The 23652-nt window shown below is 40.4% G+C and overlaps 1 protein-coding gene across 5 annotated transcripts in view; it reads left to right on the top strand.

The window, feature by feature from the left end:
- LOC122077530 (DExH-box ATP-dependent RNA helicase DExH14) overlaps positions 1 to 23652 on the top strand; it is a 139045-nt gene that overhangs the window by 86933 nt on the left and 28460 nt on the right. For all 5 annotated transcript variants that reach the window (XM_042643497.1, XM_042643505.1, XM_042643512.1 and 2 more), the window contains 5 exons: positions 7195 to 7285; positions 18354 to 18503; positions 18852 to 19043; positions 19201 to 19266; positions 23442 to 23597. In XM_042643497.1, the coding sequence (XP_042499431.1) occupies positions 7195 to 7285; positions 18354 to 18503; positions 18852 to 19043; positions 19201 to 19266; positions 23442 to 23597 (655 nt within the window). The remainder of the gene's footprint in view (positions 1 to 7194; positions 7286 to 18353; positions 18504 to 18851; positions 19044 to 19200; positions 19267 to 23441; positions 23598 to 23652) is intronic.

The following is a 23652-nucleotide window of genomic DNA, read 5'->3' as shown; positions in this document are numbered from 1 at the left end:
GCTCTGAAGGAGATGATCTTGTGCCATACCCAAGAGGCATCCACGGGAATTTTAGTCGTCCAGAAGGAATCAGCCTTGAGGAGGTAAGAGTAGACCCAATCAACCCAAATGCCATTTTTTCTTAGAAACAATTTTCCAAAATATGTTTCAGAATTCCAGTTGTGTTGACATCTTTGATTCATCTCAGGCCCAATCGTCCTTCCTGGGAAGGCATATAGCAGTCCAACTGAGAGGGCGGAGGAACTTAGAAGACACACAACTTTTCTAGAGAAATGAGGCGAAAATGGATTCTATCTTTGAGATTATGGACTTGGGCAAACCATATATTCCAGACCAATAAATGTAAGAGGCTTGGAGGACAGATCTAATCAGCTCAAGCCTGCCTGCAAAAGATAAAGGCTTTCCTTTCCATAATTGAAAGCGCTTTTTGATAAGGTTGAGCATGGGGGAGCAATGATGAGCAGTGAGCCGAGCCAAGATTAGGGGAAGCCCCAGATACTTGACAGGAAGGGAACCCAACTCAAAACCGGCCTTCTTGAGGAGAAATGCCTTTGATTCATCTGAAATCCCAGCCAAAAAGATAAGGGATTTCCTAGGATTTATGCGAAGACCTGACATTGAGGCGAAGAGATCAAGGCATTGCATGATAGAATCCAGAGAAGGACCATCAGCTTTGGAGAATATCATCAAGTCATCAACAAAAGCAAGATGGGTCAGCTTTATGGCCTTGCACTTTGCAATGGGGGTGATATGATTCAAATCCGTAGCTGATTGCAAACTTCTGGAAAGGACCTCCATAGCCAGACAAAATATACAAGGGGAAAGCGAGCATCCTTGCCTAATACCTGTAGAAGAGGAGAAGTAGCCAGCCGGGCTCCCATTAACCAACACTGAGAAGCGGGGAGAGGCAATGCAATGATATATCCAGTTGATTAAATTAGGCGGGGACCCCATCTTGTCAAGAACGGGGCTTATGTAGTCCCATCTAAGATTGTCAAAAGCCTTGTGGATATCAATCTTCATAGGGGCAGCAGGGGGGTGCCCTTTTCTGTCAAAACCTCTAACAATCTCATGACAGAGAAGGATATTGTCTCCAATACTCCTTCCAGGAATGAAAGCAGACTGATTATCGCTCACTAAAGAATCCACTACCTTCTTTAAGCAATTGGCAAGAATCTTGGAAATGAATATGTAAAGCAGGTTGCAGAGAGAGATTGGTCTGAAATCATTCATGTTGTCTGCCCCATCTTTTTTAGGGATAAGACAGAGGAAAGTGTGGCTGATTCCCTTGATTGGCTCCAGATTGAAGAAGAAGCTTTTGACTACATTGATCAAATCCTCTTTTATTATATCCCAAGCTGAGTTGAAAAATCCTATACTAAAACCATCCGGACCTGGAGCTTTGCTAGATTTGTGGGACAAGATAGCAGAAGTTATCTCCTCATCAGTGGGGATTGCCCAGAGCATTTGGGCCATGCTGTCAGGGATGAATTTTGAGATGAGGCCATCTGGGATGGGCGTAACAGTAGGATCTATGGGGTTGAACAAGAGTTTGGAATGGTTCACTGCTACCTCTTTGATCTCATCAGCTTTGAATACCTGGTCTCCATTTGGGGAAGAGAGCTTGGGAATATGATTGAAGTTATTTCTGGCCTTCAGAGAACGGTGAAAATAGGAGGTATTAGAGTCCCTAGATTCTAACCAATTGATATTTGATACGGGACTTTTGCTTTAGGAAGCTTTCTTCACTAGCCAACAACCTTGAAATGTTTTCAGCTTCCAATTTCTATTCATTAGCCAACTCTGAATTAAGAGGATCAGATTGGAGCTGGAACTGAATAGCAGCCAACTTGTTCTTGCAATCTGAAACAAGAGAGGAGATGATCCCGAAGGAGTTAGTATTCCAAATCTTAAGGGCCGCTTTGACATATTTTAGCTTTCTTGATAGGGCAATGAGGGGGGTTGGGAAGGTGTGGACAGGCTTGAGCTAAGCAGCTTGGACAGTGGGAACGTAGTCAGGGTGGGATGTCCACATATCAAAGAACTTGAAGGGTTAGGACCAAAGAAAGTATATGGTTGAATGAGAAGGGAAATGGGGCTATCATCAGAATTGGCTGGAGACTCAAAAGTGGCATGGGAAGAAGGAAAATCTGATAGCCAAGCTTCATTAACCATCATCCTATCAAGCTTGCAAGCTATTCTTGAGGGATCGAATCTTTAATTGTTCCAAGAGAACTTGATGCTGGACCAACGGAGATCATCTAGAGCAAGATCTTCAATGCATTCATTAAAAATGTCAATGTTGCAAGAATTTAGATGTCCCCTGCCTTGCTTTTCATGAGCAAACCGGACTACATTGAAGTCCCCACAAATGCCCCACGGGTGAGAACCAACTTGGCTTGCAATGGATCGGAGATCATTCCAAAGATTTTCCCTGTCCAGGGCCCTGTTAGAAGCATAGATAACAGAGAGCAATAAGGAGAAATTGCAGGCAGGGTAAAAAATAGAGAGGTGGAGGAGCTGGGAAGTAGATGAAATGAGAGAAACAGAGAGTATTTTGGGGTCCCAGAGGAACCAAATTCGACCATTTAGGTGATGAGAATGGTTAGAAAGGTAAGACCATCCAGGGGCAATGGAGGGGGCAACTCGGGACAAGGGAGACTCTTTTAAATGGGTTCCAAGTAAGCAGCAAAAAACTGGGTGGGAGTCCTTCATTAGGGGGCGAACCGCAACTTGCTTCTGTGGGGAATTTATCCCCCAGAGGTTCGAAATGAGACCTTCAGACATTAGACACGCGAAGGAAAGGGCATCTCATGCTCTAAGGAGGAGCCTGTAGCTAAGCTGGAGGGGGCATGAGATTTGCTTCGTGTTTGATAAGACCGGAGGTTGGGAGGGGTGGAGGAATGAAAAGGGTGGGTCGTGGAAGGAGGAATGGACGCAACAAAGGATCTCTTAGGAATTTTACCGACGGAAACATGTTTCCCATGCGTAACCTGGGTTTCGGGCGAAGAAGATGGTTTCAATGTAGACATATGGGTCGGATGTTGGATGTCCATGGTTTTAGAAGTGGTCTGGCTCAATGGGCTTGAAGGCCTAGACTGAGGAGGTCCATGGATGATGGGTGCAGGGTTAAGGACTGGTGGGCTTAAGCTAGATAAAGGGCTGGAAGACTGGGCCCGATCAAAGGAGTTTAGTGGGCTACTGGGCTGCATAGAGGAGGGGGACCAGCAGGGAGGTAAGGACTCTCAGGACCCACCGCCAGAGGATCCAACAAAACAGATGCTATATCTTCAGCAAGGTTATCTACCAAAGTGGAAGGTTCCAGAGGTGCGAGATCCGTCTGGTTCTCTTCATTCACAGGAAGGGCGATAGCAGGGGGTCTTCATCAAAACTGGCACTTGAGGACGAGGTCTCAGAATCAGACTCAGAGGACTCTTCCACCGAGGAATCACCAGGGTTGGAAGGGGCTTCATCAGAGCTGGCAGAACCATTGTCACAGGTCGACAAATCAGAGGAGTTGGTAACGGCATCGGGCTCTCCGAGAGAAGACTGGGATGGGACATCGCCATTAGCCTCAATTGGGACAGTCGCCAGTTCTTGTTCATCCACATTGGTTTGTAAAATCGAGAATCGATTATACCCGTGGGGTAAAGGATCAGTATGGATCGTCGGATCGCATGCTTCGTCTTCGACAGAGGTTGTGGTCGGTTACGATTGTGCCTCCAATTGAGCCTACGTCCTCTCGCCAGAGGAGGCATGGAGGGCCGACGACTTGGGTCTGATGGGATTGGCCATATCTGTCTTGGAATCCACAACCGAAGCCTTTGGGAGGCATGAACTTGTGTTATGGCCGAAGACCTTACAACAGAGACATTGAGGAGGACGCCAGTCGTAGATGATGTCCTACTGGAAGTGGAAATGATCCCCATCTTCAATGGAGATGGAGGAGGGAAGAGCCTCAAAAGCAAAGACTTCTACACATGTGAGCGTAAGAGAGCCGATCCTTTTTAGATTCTGGCATTGGAACAGAGCGGAATGCCTAAAACAGATCCCACAGTGCTTAAGCCATCCTCGCACCAGAAGTGGAGGGGAAGACCAGGCAGAGAAACCCATAGAGGGATGGTGGAGTAATCGACATGATTAAGCAACAAGCGCCTATTCTAGGAACGAAGGAAAATTGGCTTTCGGTGCACCAGCTAAGGGCCTCCTTCCAGGCAACGGATTCTGTCACTATCCTCAGAGAATTTGAACATAAAAAAGCCGTGATCGAGAAGGAATGTGTCCACAGTACCCGCCGGCCTCCATTGCTTAAGAAGAGTGCCTCACCAGGTGGAAAGGGGGTCTTTTGCCCAGAAAATGGCCAATGAGAGAGTTTTGCCAGCGAGAAGCTTCAGAGTCTAGAAGCCCTTCCGGGCATTTAGCAATCAGAGAGTCTCCCAACAGGGAGGGTTGAACAAAATGAAGAGGAAGGCCCCTAGTAGGATGGGAGACAAAATGTTTCGGAGGGGAGGACAAGGCATTTGTAGGAGGATGAAGGGGGGAGGAGAAGCGAGGGGGGAGAGGCGAAGGGTTGGGAAGGCTAGAGGATGCGGACGGAATAGGGGGGATCCCCTTAGAGGGGCCGGCCATGGTGGCCTGACCTCATGGGGCTGAGAGGGGATCCGGCAAACAAATCACTTTTGACTCTAAGCATGTTTAGCTGGAGCCAAGCAACATAATAACACAACCCAAGGCTTATTTGCAATAAAATAAGCCCAAGTGACTTATCTACATCACCGCTCCTTTGAATGCACCACATATGGGTCCTATGACATGTTTTGGGCCAAATTGTTTTAAAGGTCCGTCGCTACCTGTCTATAAGACTCATCATCAACATCTCCTAGGTATTCCAACCTCGGGAATGGCACACTCAAATTGATAGGATGTGGATGTCGCAAACATGGTTGGAATGGATACCCAAAGATGCTGTCAACGAAAAATGATCCACCCCCTAAACTACCATCCTGTCCAAATAAGTAGAAGATCGACCATACTATCCATACCCACCACCATATCCAAATGAACTGATGCTCTCGAAAGATGGTCCACCGGGATATACACCAAACGGTGGACCCATAATGCGATGCAACTGATCCAACACGACAACACTCTTAAAGCCACTATCACTATGATGTACTGGACTAGGGTTTGAGTTAATTAACTCTGGTGCACGCCAATTCCCAGATCCTCTACATTGTCCCAAACTCATGGCCTCCATTGTGCTAGACAAGCTGGATATATCCATGCTTTGGCCCATCTCAGCTGCCTCATCTTCAAATCCGAACCTATGGTGGTCCTTTACAGCTTGTAAATACAGATTCCATCCTTCTCACTAGATGCATCTACTGACTTGAGGAAGATAGTCCTTCCATCACAATTTACCATTAGATTGATGATGGACCATTTAGTTGGTCCAGTTCATCCATCACACATCACAGTAACTACATAGTACTCCCACATGGACTTCAGCTCCTCAATGTAATCCAATAACTCTTGTTTCTGCTTGGGCGAATAGACATTGTACATCTCATATGCATTAGGCCCCTTCACACTTGGCCCAACCTTACCAATCTCATCCAACATGTTTTGGTAATATGATACTGTGGACCTGTGGTGATATTGGCTGGGATGTAATGGTAGAAAACCCATTTGGAGAAAGCCATTCCCACTACCTCCTTTACATTGGTCTATACTTGCTTGGCTTTAATTGTCTCGAGTCCTGCTTCCGAAATAGTGCAGGAAGCACCTCAACATTATGGTTATGAGCTAGTGCTGGGGATGGGGGTGGGGCTTGGTCCCTCACAATCTGGGACCTTCTCAATGGAATATCAAGCTCTCTATGTCTCTACCTCCTCCTCTGTGGCTTAGGGTCTTCCTTTGTCAATTGTAAGAGGTCTCCCATGAAACTATGCAATGTCCCCACCTCTTTCAGCCATTATGTAATACTAAAAACCCTGGTGCCTACAATGTTCCTACAAAAAAGAGAATGAGTATTAACATACACACATCAATTATGGTTCATAAAAACAATTAAAAGTTATTGTAAATTCTCCACTATAGCATTATATTTTGCCTTATTTAAAAATATTTTTTAAAATTAATTTGGTAATAATTATTTAATTAATAAACAATAATTAATTAAAAAACATCACAATTAATCAATCTTGATTGTAAATGAATTTCTAATAACTTGAAGAATTTTCTTAATTTTTGAAACCATAACAAAATATGTATCATACTTATTTTTATGTTTTAAATAATTTCTGAAAATATTTAATTAACTTTCAAAAAAAAAAAAAAAAAAAAAAAAAAAAAAAAAACCGAAACCATCATGCCGTAAATCGGCTAATGGTGTTCAACATATATTAAATTGAACTTCAAACATTAGATATTAACCCTACTTTTTTCAAATATATGCCGTAGAAAAATTATTTTTGAAAGCAGAAAAAAAAAATCGTACACCGTGAATGCATAGATCAGGTCATTCTAACTAACATGTAAAAATTTTTCATCATTCTATTATGAATATAAGTACATTGTACCAAAAAAAAAAAAAAAATGATTCTTGGGGGAAATGGGGTTTACTTTTTCCTCCAAAACCCCTTACTTAAAAATGCTTCGAATGTGTAAGATCCAAAGGTAGAATGGATGTTTGATGGCAAAACATGCAAATCTTGGCTGATTTCCCAACTTTCCCACTCCATATAGTCAAAATGGGGGGAGATATGGTTGAAATGAGTTGAAATGGGCATGTTTCCCAGTTTAGAAGGCCTTTTAGCAGGGCTGGTTGGACCGAATGTGTCAAACCCATCACTTCAGTCAAAATTTCCTGCGTTTCGAAGAAACTGGTCGAAACCAATGGTTTTTTAAAGTCCCTTTGTATAACGTCTTGGAATCCTGCGATACCATCGAAATGGTCGAAATGTCGACCATTTCGGTCAACATGTTGAAATATGGTGTAACCAGAAATGTTGGTTCTAAAATCCTTAGGCATTATTATGTTTACATGTCCTTTTTACATGTCCTGCTTGTGTGTTTGCATTGTGAGGTACTCTGTTTCTATATCTCTTTTTTGTAAGTTGAAACTTATCACGTCATCTTGTTGATGTCATGTTTCTTGTCATAAATATCTGATTCTGTTTTTTTTCATTTCAGTGATTTAGCTGATTGGTTGGGTGTTGGAGACATTGGACTATTCAACTTCAAGCCTAGTGTGAGGCCTGTACCTCTTGAAGTTCACATCCAGGCAAGTGTTTTGGTGTTTTACATTGTTCACTATAGTTGTAGGAGCTGCCTATTTGCCACCTAGGTGTCCAGGCGGCTCAGACTGGACTGGCGCCTTGGTCTCCTAGGCAACACCTAGTTGAATAATTTTTTACCATCCTCTGTCTCCATGGGTGGCCCTACGCCTTGACAACTATGTTGTTCATCCCAACCAGTTAATCACACACACAACATCCATTAATTTCAGAAAACTGCAGTATGATTGAAGGAGAGTCCAAATTTGAACAAAATGTAATATTTTGGGGTTAGATGCTTAAGTTTTCCTTATAATAAGAGTGAATAAATTTTTTGGAGGATAAAATTTGGGGATGAAATCTTTTGTAATAGAAACTTTTTTGTTCCATTTTTGTTGCTAATAAAGTTGCAATTCTGTTAACATTAGTACTTTGTGCCTTGAGATGTCCCCAATTTTGTTGTACATGTTAATCTGTACTTCTGCAGGGTATTCAACTAATGCAATAATGTAAGTTTTTTCCTTGTTGACTAATTGGGGGCCATAGGAAATGGAAAGTATCTTCAGTCCTTGTGGTGAAGAAGAGGTCACCACTTACTAAGAGCCTTTTGCACAAATGGTCCCAAAAAGACTTTTGAGAGCAAAGAGTTTCACTTTTTTGAAGACACCACAAGCCATTGCTTGACTTGGACGATTGATGTGGATGTATATTTGCAATTCTATTTTTGTCTGGCAAGAGGTTTGTTTTTCTTGGGAAGACGTTTTGGGAAAATATTATGAGAATCGATGCAGAATTTATTGTGAAACATTTTCAATAACTGTCTATTTTCTGTGCATTTTCCCTACATTTACCAACATTTGTATTAGGGAAAAGAGTCATGTGACTCTTCTGTCTAATGGAAATATTGCCGATAATTTTAAATAGAAAAATTTGTTCATGATATGTAAATCTGTAATGATTATCAAGAAAAAATGGATTTTTTTTTTTTTTTAAAACTATTAAGTAATTATATAGTTGTTTAGTCTGAATGTATATAGTTGAATATCGCTATTGAACCTTGAACAACAAATTAAATGAGATACAATGCTTTTATCCAAGGGTTTGTTTTTTGAAAGGGGGGGGGGTGTGAACCATAGTTGTCACGGCGTCAAATCCATCCAAGGCGGTGGAGGGGTGGCTAATCGATTTGGCGATGAATTGCCCGTTATGGCGTTGCCATGGCGTTCAAATCGCCCATGTGTCATTTTTTATGCTGTTATTAAATAGAGAAGAAGGAACAGAGATGGAGAGGACTAAATGACTAGAGAAGAACTAAAGAAGAAGGAGAAAGAGAAGTAGAGAAGAAGAAGAATTAGAATCAGAACTGTAGAAGATGAACAAGGAGGAGAGAAGGAGTGAAGAAAGGAGAACCAAACTAGAACCAGGCGTTGCAGAGAATAATTGGAGCAGAGACTAGGAGGAGAGCTGGAGAGAAGAAGAGAAGACCAAAGAGAAGAACTAGAGCAGAGAAGATCAGAAGAAGATGAACGAGGAGAAAGACCGAAGACGTCGCAGAATCACAGTTGGGGCCCTTACCTAGCTGGCTGCTGGCTGTTGGTTGTTGTCGCTCTTGCTGCCAGAGAAGGAGAAGACGTCGCAGGCGAAAGGCTTCGAGGGTTTTGTTCTCTTTGAGGGCTTTTTTGTTCTTTTGATGCTTTGTATTTGAGAAATTGAGGAGGGAATGATTCGACTGGTAGAGGCCTCGAGGGTTTTCTCTTTATCCTGCCAATAAAAATAGAAGAAATAGAATATTGTTAATAAATACCAAAAAAAAAACAAATACAAAAATCGACCGCCTGGTGAATCAGGCGTGACCTGGCATCCATGGCGACGCCTATCAGCAAATGGCGACCGCCATTAGTGAGTCAAGTAAATTGTAGCACTGCCATGAACTTGTTTTTCCGCCGGGACACAAAATCGCCGCCTAGGAGACGCCATGACAACTATGGTGGGCACCTTGTTTAGTCTTGCTATTGTTAATATTTTTGATATGTAACTTTATCCCAATCTTCAGTAGAATTGGAAAATACAGTTGGGAAAAAGGGAGTTCTTAGTGTTTATGTAATGAATAACACCACCACAGGTAATGTGTACCCCCAACAGAAAGCGTAGAAATAGATGCCGTAGGGGCATATTGGTCCACTCCACCATAGCCGACTCTACTTAAGTGAGTCTATTATAGTGGGGGACATTGCTGTAATCTCTCTCTCTTTCTCTCTAAAGATCTTGGATCATAGTCCAAGCATTGCAGTCCCAACCTATTCTGTAACATGATTTCATAGTCTCCTAAAATCTAATCTGGGTGAACCCTCCCATCCTCTCTATCGCCTCTCTCCTCTTCACCCTTTCTCGATCTCTATCGCTCTTCCTCTCTTGATTATACTCTCCTTTCTCAAAGGGATTATTAATGTGGTGATCCATGGATCTAATTGCTGCCCTAGACCCTACCTCAAACAATGAAGAACTAGTTATCAGGATAGAGAGATGATGCTCCCCTTCTGCGATTCTAGAATCTTCACCTTTGAGGATCGATTCATCTCTCTTAATGAAGATCGAGTCTTCCTTCCATTGAAGAATCAAGTTTTTGCATCTACTGAGTAGCATTTGTCACCATCTACTACAAAAATCAGAAACATTTTGATCCCTGCAATTTCAACTCTGACAAAATTGATTTGGGATCATTACTTTTCAAATAAGGCTGATATTTGGAGGGAAGTTTTGCCATACCCAGAGGAGTGATGGGTATTTTTGGAGCAACCAACAATCTTCGTCTTTGCATCGATTTGGGAAAAATTGACCTAAAATTTTGGGTATTTTTTCCTGTGTCGACTTGCACGTTTTGCTGATTTTGTATCCTTGGTTCTCTCATCATGTCTTAGACAACTACGACTACCTTAGGACTTGAAGGACATACTCGGAATGACTACCTACCTTTTGCGGCCATCTCCGTCAAATTTGATGGAAACAATTATCTAATTTGTTCTCAATCAACCTATCTTACTATTGTTGTCGTGGACTTCTTGGACACATCAATGGTAACATAGAGATGTCTTCTTCCCAAGGTTCAAAATTTCGGGTTTCGACCTAGTCAAACGAAATTTCCAAAATTTCGTGGAAACTTGGGAATTTTTCCTACCCTTAAATTGGTTTTTTTTTTTTTTTCTAACTTTTTTGTGTATGTCCTATTTTTTACATTTTTAACCTATTCAAAGAATTAGTTTCATGAGAAAAACACCTGAAGTGATACTTGTGTTATTGACCCAAGTTTGCTAGTGTAAGCTGTACAGTAGTCTAAGTTTACATATATAAGTTATTGGCAAAAATTGAAAATACATGATTAAAACAAACAAATAATAATGTTACATTATTGGGATTTATCTCTCACCACTCAATTCTCGACCGAGTGTTTAGGTGGTTCAAGTCCACGAGCTGCATACCATTGTAGATGTCGTAGTTGCTTCTTTGAATGCACCACATATGAGTCCCATGACATGTTTTGGGCCCTATTGTTTTGGAAGTCCATCGCTACCCATCCATAAGACTCATCATCAACATCTCCTAGGTATCCCAACTTAGGGAATGGCTCACTCAAACTGATAGGATGTGGACGTGGCACACATGGTTGGGATGGATACCCGAAGATGCTATCAATAAAAGATGACCCACCACCTGAACTACCCTCTTGTCAAAATGAAGTTGAAGATCCATCATACGATTTATACCCACCACCATATCCAAATGAACCGGTGCTCTCGAAGGATGGTCCACTAGCATATACATTGTACGGTGGATATCCATAATGCGATGCTGATTTGACACTCTCAAAGCCACTATCACGATGATGTACTGAACTAGGGCTTGAGTCAATGAATTCTGGTGCACGCCAATGCCCAGATCTCTACTCTCTCCCAAACTCATGGCTTTCATTGTGCCAGACAAGCTCAATATCCATGCCTTGTCCCATCCCAGTTGCCTCATCTTCAGGTCTGAACTTCCGGCGTGGTCCTCGAGTGTAGCCTCTCTGTTGTCATGAACTGTGATGTTCATCTTGCGTGGCATGGGTGAGCTCAGTCTTCCCTATGAATCTGACCAACGATGGTTGTGGCATCGAGTCCTGATGCATCCTATCCTCCTCTCGCAGGGCAACTAATTTGTCACCTACTCACCGTGGCCTTGGGTCAGGTCAAGTGTCCGAGCGGAAGACGATGAAGGCGACCAATGCTCTTCTTCATCATTTAGATTACCAGGGTGAGACTCAAATTGACGGGGTGTCTCTGAGTGAACTTTGCCCTCTTCTGACATATATTCATCGATGCTAACATCCATTTGTGAAGCTATATGATTGCTAGGCCAATCACCAGGATCATCTAAAAGTGGCTCACCTCGATCTCTAACCCACTCATGAAGGGGATCTTCCACATCATTATCCATTTGGAAGATATTGGCAAGCTCGATTGGGCTATTATCATTCTTTATGCCAAGGCATATGTGCTCTTCTTTGAATCTCATATTATAATGCACATATACTAGGTTCAACAAACTCTCAGCACCCCCAATCGGTTCCCTCTCTTGGAGTGTATGAGGTTGAAAGTACTCTAGTTGCGATCGCACCCAGTGGCAAAACATGTCTGGGAAGGGTTGGGTGAGTCTCTTCCATATTACACCCACCATTCAGCTGCTTAAAACGATTAAAGATTGTTAGGTGATGCCGTGATGGTGCATATCTAAATATGAACGAAAAGAATAAGGTCATTGGACCAATCAACAGCAGACCCGACCTACCACAGCCGCTGCCCCGGCCAAAACTCCTTGTACCATCTCAGATGGCTTTCATCTGTATTCATTTAAGTGTTTGGTACCAATGTTAGCAACTTAGCGTCAATATCCTAAGTTAATAATTGCTTAATTTATTAACTATCCCTCTCACCTCTGTATTGATAATGTTCTGAGCCGTTGGATTTGCCTCAACCTTCTCCACCACGGCATGAGCTGCTTCTATAAGATCAATTCTCAATGCTAGCCTATGCTTATATATTTGAACTTTGGATTTAGATAGTATAAAACAGAAAAAGGCCATTACCCAGTGCAGAAAGGCTTCCCGCACTTAAGCAGGGTTCTGGGAGGGTATATAGGTAGACAGCCTTACCCCCTTTACGGAGAGGCTGGTTCCCAGGACTCGAACTTGCACCACTACGCAGGTGGAAAGAGCCCTTTGCCATTGCTCCAAGCAATGGCCCCTTTGAATTTAGATAGTATGCTGAAAATAAATAATTCAAAATAGTGAGTAAGCAACTAAATGCCAAATTTATAAGTTGAAGTAAAGTGAATAAAGTAAAATTAACTAGCCTTATGTAGAGGATGTATGAGCTGCCTCTCCTTGCGATCTTTGATTATGGCAAAGAACTTCTTGTTACCTTTTCTGAACACCCCCTCCACCTCCATCTTCATCATTTCTATTGCTGCACGTATTATTGGCAAGGTGAATTTCTTCTGTGAGTCTACCATCCTCAAGATGCTGATGATCGGGTCTAATATACTCAACACCTTCTTGAGGTCATCCCAATTTTTTTCACTAACAATAGTTTCCTGAGCCATTTTTCCTCCCTGAGAATTAGTCATCTCCCAATCAAACCATTCCTCTTAAGCAAACATGAACCTAAGTCCAGACCTCTGTTAGTTAAAACGGGAACGGCAAAAAAACATTGTTCGGTACGGGCATGTTTTAAACGGATCAAAACGTGAACGGAACGGTCAAAAATACGGTCAAATACGGTAAAAACGGGAAAAAATAAAAAACGGACGATACGTGTTTTAAACGTTTATATTTAAATAATACGGTGTCAAAAAAAGGGCAATATATAGACATAAATTGGCATAATAATTCTCTAAATACCTAGATACCAATCAAAACAAATAGCCCCGTTTTAAACGTTTCTATTTTAAAACGTTTATATTTTTTAAAATCCGTTTTTTTACTGCCAAAAAAACGGTACGGCGTTTAAAACGGAAAAAAACTTCAAATAGCCCCGTTCCCGTTTTTTACCGACTTTCTGTGAAAAATTCGGCAAACGGCGTTTAAAACGGCAAAAAAATGGGACGACGTTTTAAACGCGTTTTAAACGCGAATAAACTAACTAGGGTCCAGACTTCTTCGTCTCAAAGATCTTTAACACAATATAGTTTGTCACAAATCTTGTCAGCGTTGGCCTCACCAAGTCACCACCACTTTTGCTCCTCAACAAATGTAGAGCAAATTCATGGTTATGTACATAGGTTGTCAGCTACCTTGCTTTGTCAACAACACTTTTTACAATCTTCAAATTTCCCATGGCTTCAATATGTGATCAATGCAATGGGCTGCACAGGGAGTCCAAAATAGATGGTACCTGGGATTGTTCATTAGTTTTTCCCCAGTTTTCTTGAAATTGCTCCCATTGTCGGTGACAGCCTGAACCACATTATTTCCCCTAACATCCTTCACCACTTCTTTCAATAGCTTGTAAATATATTTTGCATCATTCTTTTTGCTAGATGCATCAATTGACTTGAGGAAGACAGTACTTCCATCACAATTTACCATGAAATTGATGATGAACCATTTAGTAGGTCAAGTCCAACCATTACACATCTCAGTCACTCCATAATACTCCTGCATGGGCTTCATCTCCTCAATATTATCCACTAACTCTTGTTTCTTCTTGGGTAAATAAACATTGTACATCTCATATGTGTTGGCCCCTTTCACACCTGGCCCAACCTTACCATTAGCATCCAACATGTTTTGGTAATATAATCCCGTTGTGGCATTGGCTGGGATGCTATGGTAGAAAGTCATTCCCACTGCCTCCTTTGCATTGGTCCACACCTGTTTAAGCTTTAATTGTTTCAAGTCTTGCTTTCGAAATAGTGTAGGATCAACTCGAAGGACCTTAGCATTACGGTTACGAGCTGGTGGTAGGGTGGGGGTGGGGGTGGGGCTTGGCCCCTCACACTCCAGGATGTCCTCAATAGAATCTTAGGCTCTCTATGTCTAAACCTCCTCCTCTGGCTTAGGGTCTTCTTCAGCCAGTCTAAATGAACTAGCTCCCCTAGCCCTCTAGATTCGTCTTTCCTTATCAATACTAAGTAGGGGTTTGCTCACTACCTTTTCCCTTAGTTGTTCAACCTCTTGTGTTGTTTCTACATCATCCAAGTCAGGCTCATCATTGTTATAATCTTGCTCCTGTAACTCTGGAAACGTCTGTGGACAAGCTTCATAAAATTCTTCCCTAACTGCCCTCTTCTCCTTCACCTTCTCCTTTCCTCCTCTTAGATGCTCTGTTATATTCCTCTTTATCTCATTAGAAACATTAGGGTAGCCCAACACATTTTTGTCCCTCTTCTCCTTGCCCAGGCAACGCCTTCACGACGATGGCATGTTCTCTATTCTACCCATATGGAGGCCGTCTTTTGTATCCTTCATTACCAGAAGTCGGCACTAGGGAAGGGAATTCTTTTGTCTCCTCATAACCATTTTTTGGGTTGAGGCTTTCACAGATGCTGATTGGGCCAAATCTCCAGATAGGAAGTCCATTTCAAGATATTGTACTTTTGTTGGTGGCAACCTTATTACTTGGCGCAATAAGAAGGAAAATGTGGTGGAAAGGTCTAGTGCTGTAGCAGACTTCTGTGCATGGCTTAAGAGATTTGTGAATTAATGTGGTTGAAATGTTTACTTTAAGACCTTGGTGTTCTTGTTTGTCTTCTGATGATGTTATACTGTGATATTAAGCTACAATAAGTATTGCTCATAATCTAATACATGACCGTACCAAGCATCTGGAGATTGAATGAGACTTTCATCAAGGAGAAGCTGGAGATGGACTGATTTTTGTGCCCTTCGTGAAGTCCGGTGATCGGCTGGCTGATGTCTTCACTAAGGGATTGGGGGAAAAATGCTTTATCTTATTTTGTTGTAGTTGGGCATGTATGATATCTATGCCTCAACTTGAGGGGGAGGGTAGAAATAGATGCTGCAGGGGCATATTGGTCCACTCCATCGTAGTCGACTCTACCAAAGTGAGTCGGTTATGGTGGGGGACATTATTGTAATCTCTCTCTCTCGCTCACACACTTTTTATTATAAATAAAGGACTTGGATCATAGTCCAAGCATTACAATCCTAACCTATTCTATTAACATAAAGTTGTAGCACTTTTTCTCTTCCGGGTATAGGTAGCTTTCTCCTTGTGCGGGATGAGATTGACCAGATGAGACAGCTGATACTGAACTACCTAATACCAATAAAGTAAATATTGATGGGAGCTATTGGAGTAGTCTGGGCTCAATAGTTATTGATGGGATTTTCAGACGAGATCTTGCTTGTGTTATTGGGCCTTTTATTTGGTATTTCTTTCTCTGCCTCATAATGTAGTATTGATTTAAGAAACTAAAACAGTACCAAACAAAATCAAAAGTAGAAGAAAAGAAGTCCAAATTAGAGGGAAAGCTCATAGAAGAGTCAAACCAACAAATGGACCTGAGAGTTGGGTCGAGTTCTCTTCTTAGGAGGGGTGGCCCAAACGTTGATGCAACGCATCATAGAATGCACAAAATTGTCGACGCTACGTCCACACACATAGGGCTGAGCTGTGGGCAAAACAGGTGGTCGAGGTTCAAGTAGATAGCATAGTTTTTAAGGCGGTAAGGCAACGGAGGCGTTTGAGGGTCTTTTGGAGCGCCTTAGCGATAAGGCGGGCATAAAGCATCGTCTTATTGACTAAATCGTTCCTGTGTAATTTTTTTTATAAAACCAGTCTATTTGGCTCAAATCCTAGTTGAATCCTATTATTCATATGTTAAATAAATATTAAAGGTTCATATTCATACCAATGTAAGATATTCATCAAGAAAACAAATCAATAAAGTGAATAAACTAAATTCATCTTCATCAATCATCAATCATCATAACATATTAACATATAATATAAATACATAATTATGAAGCAAAATTATAAAAATAAAGAAAAGAAGACATAAAAAATACAAGTATTTATTATACTTACCTCTATGATGCCAAAATGAGTGCCTAAGCCCTAAGATCATCCACTATATTTCTACTCCTGTCAATGAAGAATGAAGCTCACCGCTGCTGGAGCAAACTCACCGCTGTCGGAGCAAAATGGTCGCCTAAATAAGTGGTTCTTCCTTGTTCCTTGATTCCTTCTCAAAGCCCTTTCTTAAAACCCTTGACAAAATCCAAGCCCTGTTTGTGAATCGTGTTTTTGTTTTGTTTGTTTTGGTTATTTTTGGTGGAGTAAAGTTGATCCCATACATCTCAAGTGTTGATAAAATCATACACCTACCAATAAAAAATCTATATTTGGAATCTTCATCAAGTAATTTTAAAATGTGTTTAAAAAAAAAAAAAAAAAAACCCATAAGATGCCACTTCACGTAAGGCGGAGCACTGCCTTACCATCTCTAGACCGCATCAGCGCCAAGGAGCTAGTAAGGCGTCACCTTAGCAGCGCCTTAAAAACTATAGTAGATAGAGCCCTTTCTCCTATAGTTTGAACGGTATCTAGGCGATCTAAGGCGTTGGAGAGGGTCCAAATCAAGGTGACACCAACAAGGCGACCAAGGCACCTGGACTCCCAGGCATTGGCGATGCCTTGACAACTATGCTTTGTTCTCACGACAACTTCTATGCAACGCCTTGACAACTATGATTTGTCCTCGCGACAACGTCTAGGCAGTGCCTTGACAACTATGCTTTCTCCTCAAGTCCATTGCCAATAATCCTGTTCGTAACCAAATCCTAAAAGAGAATGAGAAGGTAAAAAGGTGACAACAATTTAAGGATTTAGTTAAGTGATTTCACATATAAAAGATTAGTGGCAAAGTTAGGGACATGAAGAATAGAATCAATGGAAATTGAATGAGTAACATAAATACTCCTCTCACCAAAATTGGAGGAAAGGGAGCCATCAGCCACCCTGACCTTATCCCTACCAAAACAAATGGAGTAGGAATCATAGTGGTGAGACCTACTAGTCATGTGGTCTGTGGCACCAGAATCAACCTCTTGTTGTAACGGTGTATAGGAGATTTTACCAAATTCTATATATCCCCAAGTCCTTGAATGTCTTGATCCTATTTTGGGGCTTGGATGAATTTGATGTCTTGTATCCATGTCAGATTCTGATATGAATGCCCAACTTGGGATGGTATGCTTACACATATGGTTTGTCTCCCCTTCCACTTGTATAAACAAACTCTGCCTTATCCCATGCCACTTGTATAGACCTACAAATTCCGTATTTCCCCTTCAGAATTGAAAGGATGGGTATTCAGAAGGGATGCCAACAACCGTTCTGGGAAGTTCTATGGATCAAAGAGGGTTTTTATGTTCCTGAGACTGTTGATTAGGTTTTAATAGGAATTGAATTTAGAGTTTGAATTTCAACTCTGAAATATATTTGGTTAACATATAGAGAGATAAGAGTAACTTCTTACCATATGAAGCTAGAAGACTTGAACACACATGCATACAACTTTGTCTGGCTGCAGAAAAAAACTTTGCTCAGAAATGTATATGAATTAAGGGAAGGGGTTCTCTGAACCTACAGCATTCCCTACACCTTCTCACGAAGTAGTTTTTTAATTCATTTTTTTGCAGAGAAAGAAAAAAAATAATAAATTCATTTGTGAGAGGCTATAGGAAATGCCTTAGGCTCAAAGATACTTTTCCCATGTATTACACAGGGAAATATTGATTTGTCATTGGAATCATGGATGCTCTATTCTTACTGATCATGCGTGGTGTCAGAATGTATTTGTAATAGGATGTCCAGCCTCCTTTACGGCAAAACTGCATTTCATGAGGACTTGTCTCCTTATCTTCCTTCCCTGTTTGTTGTAGTTTATGCTTTATACATGTCTGGTTTTTATTCAAAAGGTGGAACAGTATGACGCCTGTTAATTTTGCTATCTTACGTGGTTTGGATGTTACTCAAATTACTGTCAAATTTGTAATTTATTATTTTCCATGAACAGGGATACCCTGGGAAGTTCTACTGCCCTAGAATGAATAGTATGAACAAACCTGCATATGCTGCGATATGTACCCATTCACCGACCAAACCTGTTCTTATTTTTGTTTCATCTCGTCGCCAAACAAGGCTTACTGCGCTAGACCTCATTCAGGTATGACCTTACGTCCTGAGCTTTTAAGGATCATGATTGGGATAATATCTACACTGGCTAATCATGATTTGGATCTAGATTTATTTCCAATGCACTTGATCAGAAGCTTTTTTCTTTCTTAGAAGAAGCCAAAGAATTATATAAAAAAAATGATGTCCAGGGTATCCATCAAAGGGGAAACCCTGCCCCCCTAAATATTCACTGATGCAATTGACTCAGAGCTGTCTAATTCTGATGTGGATTGGGAGATCTAAATACGTAACATCATTACCTTTGGATCCATGGTCATGAGACTACAAGTCATTAGTGCTATCAAATATTAATTGGTGGCTTTATTGGTAAATGCAGTTTGCAATTTCAGATGAACATTCTAGGCAGTTCCTTCATATGCCAGAAGAAGCATTGCAGATGGTACTTTCTCAGGTTACTGATCAGAACCTAAGGCACACTTTACAATTTGGAATTGGATTGCACCATGCAGGATTGAATGATAAAGATAGATCTCTGGTTGAGGAACTTTTTGCAAATAACAAGATCCAGGTACTTTTTTTTTTTTTATTAATAATTATCATTTTAGTATTATTATTTATGCTAAAAGGCTTTTACTGTCTTACCTGACCAAAATTATAATTTTCAAGAAAGAAATGAATTTTGATTTTTTCTTTAACCGGGCCTTTTACTTTATATTTCATTACAGGTTCTGGTATGCACCAGCACATTAGCATGGGGTGTTAATCTTCCAGCTCATCTGGTTATTATCAAGGTCAGTTCAAGTAATATTTGTCAAGCTAATGTGTGTATTTTTTTGATAGAAGAACTCATTTAAGCTACCTCAAATCAGAAATTTCTTCATAGGCTACCAACTTTTCCAAGCAGGTTATTGTTTGAAAGAGTCTCAGGAGCAAATGATATTGCGGATCAAAGTAGCAAATGGATCATCGAAGTATAGTGATGATAGTACAGTTTAAAGTAATAAATATCTCATGACTCAACACTCAACACTCAACACTCAACACATGTAACGCAATAAGCATTTTACTACAAAAGCAGCTCAAGAAGGGGGGATACACATACACAATGTGGAAAGGAAATGGTTAACAAACAATTTGGGGCAATCAAAACAAAGGGATGGTAAAATGGCATACCTGAAATGACCTAACTACCTCAAGACTCCACATACGTGCTCAACATACAACTAGATACAACATGCAAAGTGGAAAGGAAATGGTTACCAGAGGATAAGTTAACCCAATAGGGCGAAGAATAACCTGCAGATCTCCACCTGATGATGCCGAAGGAGTCTTACCGTAGAGCTGCCTGTAGTTTTGTCTCAGGCCTTACCACCACTAAGAAAGGGGCTTTGGGTATCGGGGATAGGGATGAGGAGGATGTGTACGGCACAAGTCAATGACGGTGGAAGGGAGGAGACCGTTGACCCTTTTTTTTTCTGATCGTGGTTGGGGGAGTCGGAAGGATAATCAGGTATGGGTAGTGAGAGTAGAGAGGGGGGAGGTTGGAGAGATATTCAGGGATGGGGAAAATACGATAGAGGAAGGGGGGATTTGGAGGGGTGGGGAGAGGTCTCTACGAGCACAAATCGAGGATAGGGGAAAAGATTTGGAGCTCCATCTCCTTTGATGTCAAAGCCTAGATGGCTAGGATGTCTTCTACTTGTAACCCCTCCCCTAGAAACTATCATATTGTAAATTCCTGGGAGCTTTCTAGCTCTATCATCAGGAACAATCCTCCTCTTTGAGTCTGGGTTTTTTTTTTTTTTTCTTTTCCTCTCCGCTTCCCCTTCTTTGGGGCTGTAATTTGTCTTTCTTCTTGGTAATGAATTATTTATTCACTAAAAAAAAAAGTCATCTAAAGACAACATTTAGAGAAATGTTCTTAAACTATAATAAGTTTCACTGGTCAAATGAATATTTACTTAAAATGATATTTGACATAAATAAGTGTTGCGTTTTGCAGTAAGGCAACAATCACCCAGACTCCAACTAGGCTTGCCTGGACGCCTAGTCGTCGCCTAGGTGACATATAGCAAGGATCGAAATCTCGTCTCGTTTCGGTGGTTTCAGAATCACCAACTTGTCGAAATCTCGGCAAGTTGGTGTATTTTTTTTTTACTCGGTTGACTGTTTCAGTGGTCAAACGGTCATATTATGACCTGAAACTTGGTGGGTAGCTTGTTTTAAGGTTAATAAACTTGCTTAGAACTTAAATTTGCAAAAAATATTAGAACATGATAGTGTTTTAGATTTGCACCCTTGTTTGGCTTGGCAACAACCGTCGAACTATTCTGGAGATTTTACCTGCTTTATTGCTAGAACAAGATATAATATGATAGTAAAACAAATAAATAATGCATCTAAGCCATGGTTTAAAGTATCTCCGATACCGATACGATACCCTCCGATACGTATCTTAAATTTAACCGATCGATACGATACACATCGATACGATACATGAAATTTTTAAAATCCTTTTGTATCGATATATATCCTATGATACATATCGATATGCACCAATACACTATCAATACGTACTGATACTCTATGAAAAATATAAAATCAAGGTGAAATATACGTTTTGGTATGTATTAGTACGTATCGGTGAGTATTTGTATGTATCGATTGATACATATCGATGAGTATCAGTACATATCAGTGAATATCGGTATGTATCGATCAGTACATATCGGTAAGTATCGGTATGTACCGATATAGTGCGCTACAGTCATACAATGGCCAAGATGGGTATTTTTTCAAAAAACACGATTTTTTGAGGTGTTTTTGTTCCAAAGTTGCTGCCAGTCATATTTCTCTCTAACTAAAGTGAAAATCAAGGTTTTGAACAAGGATTTTACATTTATGGGACAACTACAAACCTTGAATTCTTAGTGCGATAACTTCAATTTAGTGTTTATGCATAGTACATGTTATCAATAGCTTTTTTAAATAAATTTTTAATGCAAAAGTGTTTAAAAATGTGTTTTATATCCATTTATGTATGTATCTTTAGCGTATCTTAGTGTATCTCCGATACGATACAATACCCTCCGATACGTATCTTAATTTTGGTCGATCGATACGGTGACCGATACCGATACTTTAATCCTTGATCTAAGCCATGGTCAAAAAATACATCAGCATTAATTAACTAATATTTAGAGTAGTAGAGTAATATACTATGCAACTCCCTAACCCCCAAGTCCCAACTAAAGTCATCCACTAGGCGTCTTACCCTTAAATCCCTGATAGAGTTGTAGATCAGCCAATGGTGAGTAACATATATGTAATTGAGTTCCATCAAAGCTATATTGACCATAAAAAATACATTTTTATGTTGATGGAAAATGTATTTTTTTAAACCAGAAAAAAAAAAAAAATTATGAACTAAAAAATTTTTTCGACTCCTTGAGGTCATAGATCGACCTCTAGTGTCTAACATATAAAAAATCTAGTCCTATCAAACATGTATTTATGTTACTATTTAAAAAAAAATGGTCTTGGGGAAAGTGGTTTACCTTTCCGAAGCTTGAAATGTGTAGATCTTCAACTTGAAGTGATCTTCAAGGCAATAGATGTGATGATGTAGCAAATTAGTGGGCAATGGAGTGATTTTTTTTTCAAATGCGAGGAGGAGCCGAAATTTCACTGAGACATCCGAAATTTCGCCGAGATAGTCGAGTTGGAGTCGAAATTTTGACTCCCTCTCACGAGATATTGTATTTATAAGCTTTGGTTGGTATCATTTCGGTATCTCGACCGAGATGGTACCGAAATTTCAGTTGAGATACTGAAATTTCAACTGAGATGATGTTATTTTTGTAATTCGTAGCACATCTCAACTCGGTGAAAAAAAAAAACATGAAATTACCGAGATCTCGGAGAGATTTTGAACCATGATGCCTAGGCGATGCCTTGACAACAATGGGACCAAAGGCCCAACATGTATACAACTCAAACCTGGACTTAACCCTAATAAAACAAACCCATTTTGATGATGAATCTGCATCATCCCTTCTTCCCTATTTTTTCTTCCATCATTTTTCTTTCAAGTTTCTGCAGCATATCAGTTCCTGCATGGGTGACTTTGAAGCTGTTTGGAAAGTTACCTCTGTTCTGCCCAGATTTGTTCTTAGTTATAGAGCCTGTGATTGCTGCTACTATTCTATTCTGGTTCCGGACTTGCTTCAGAAATTCCAGCCTATCCAGCCCCTTGATTGGGCCCAAATTTTGCTAAGATATACTACTCTGTTGGGAGTTGGGACTATACTCGACCAGAATTGGCGGATCGTCAGACCTAGGAATATTGAGTTATTCCTGTTCGTGAAGGATACTATTTTTTTATTTTCCCTAGTTTCTATTTTCTGTTCATGTTTAGTACTCCTAATCTGACCATTGGTTTTCCTTGTTATTTTAGACATAACTTAGTCAGCCCCATCGGCTGGATGGCTGGCTGGCTGGCTGGCTTTTGAGATAATGATTTTCTCTATTCTGCTCTATTACATCTTAATAATTCTGATACATTGATTCTGTCATGTGGTTTAGGAAACTAAACCTGTCCTAACAGGTGAGTGAAATGCATCTTGATTAGTGTACCTTTTTGTCACCTTCTTTTCTATATTTTCAACTACTGTCAGTATGGAAATCCAAAATTATAAAAAATACCATAATATGAGGTCTGTTTGATTAAACTCTGAAGCTTTTGTGAAAGGATCCTTCATCCAACCCTTAGTTGTAAACCAGTACCTCCATTTTATACCCAAAACCAGTACTTTTCATTGTGTTATTAAATACCGATCATCATTATCCTAGTTTGTACATAACAAATCCTGCAGAAAATGTCTCGAGTATTATCTTAAAATCTCTCTCTCGTGTTTTCTCCATAGTATCTGATGGCCATATATTTTCATAATGGTTTCTGGTGTAGGGAACTGAATATTATGATGGGAGGACAAAAAGATACGTTGATTTTCCCATTACAGATATCTTACAAATGATGGGACGTGCTGGCCGACCACAGTATGACCAACATGGAAAAGCAGCAATTCTTGTTCATGAACCCAAAAAGAGCTTCTACAAGAAGGTTTAGATAGAATCGATCAACTTTATATTTTATTAATTGAGAGGTATATTTATTT

Source organism: Macadamia integrifolia, chromosome 1, assembly GCF_013358625.1.
Source record: "Macadamia integrifolia cultivar HAES 741 chromosome 1, SCU_Mint_v3, whole genome shotgun sequence".
NCBI lineage: Eukaryota > Viridiplantae > Streptophyta > Magnoliopsida > Proteales > Proteaceae > Macadamia > Macadamia integrifolia.
Note: the sequence above shows the minus strand (reverse complement) of the source record. Positions and strands in the feature narration are given on the sequence as shown.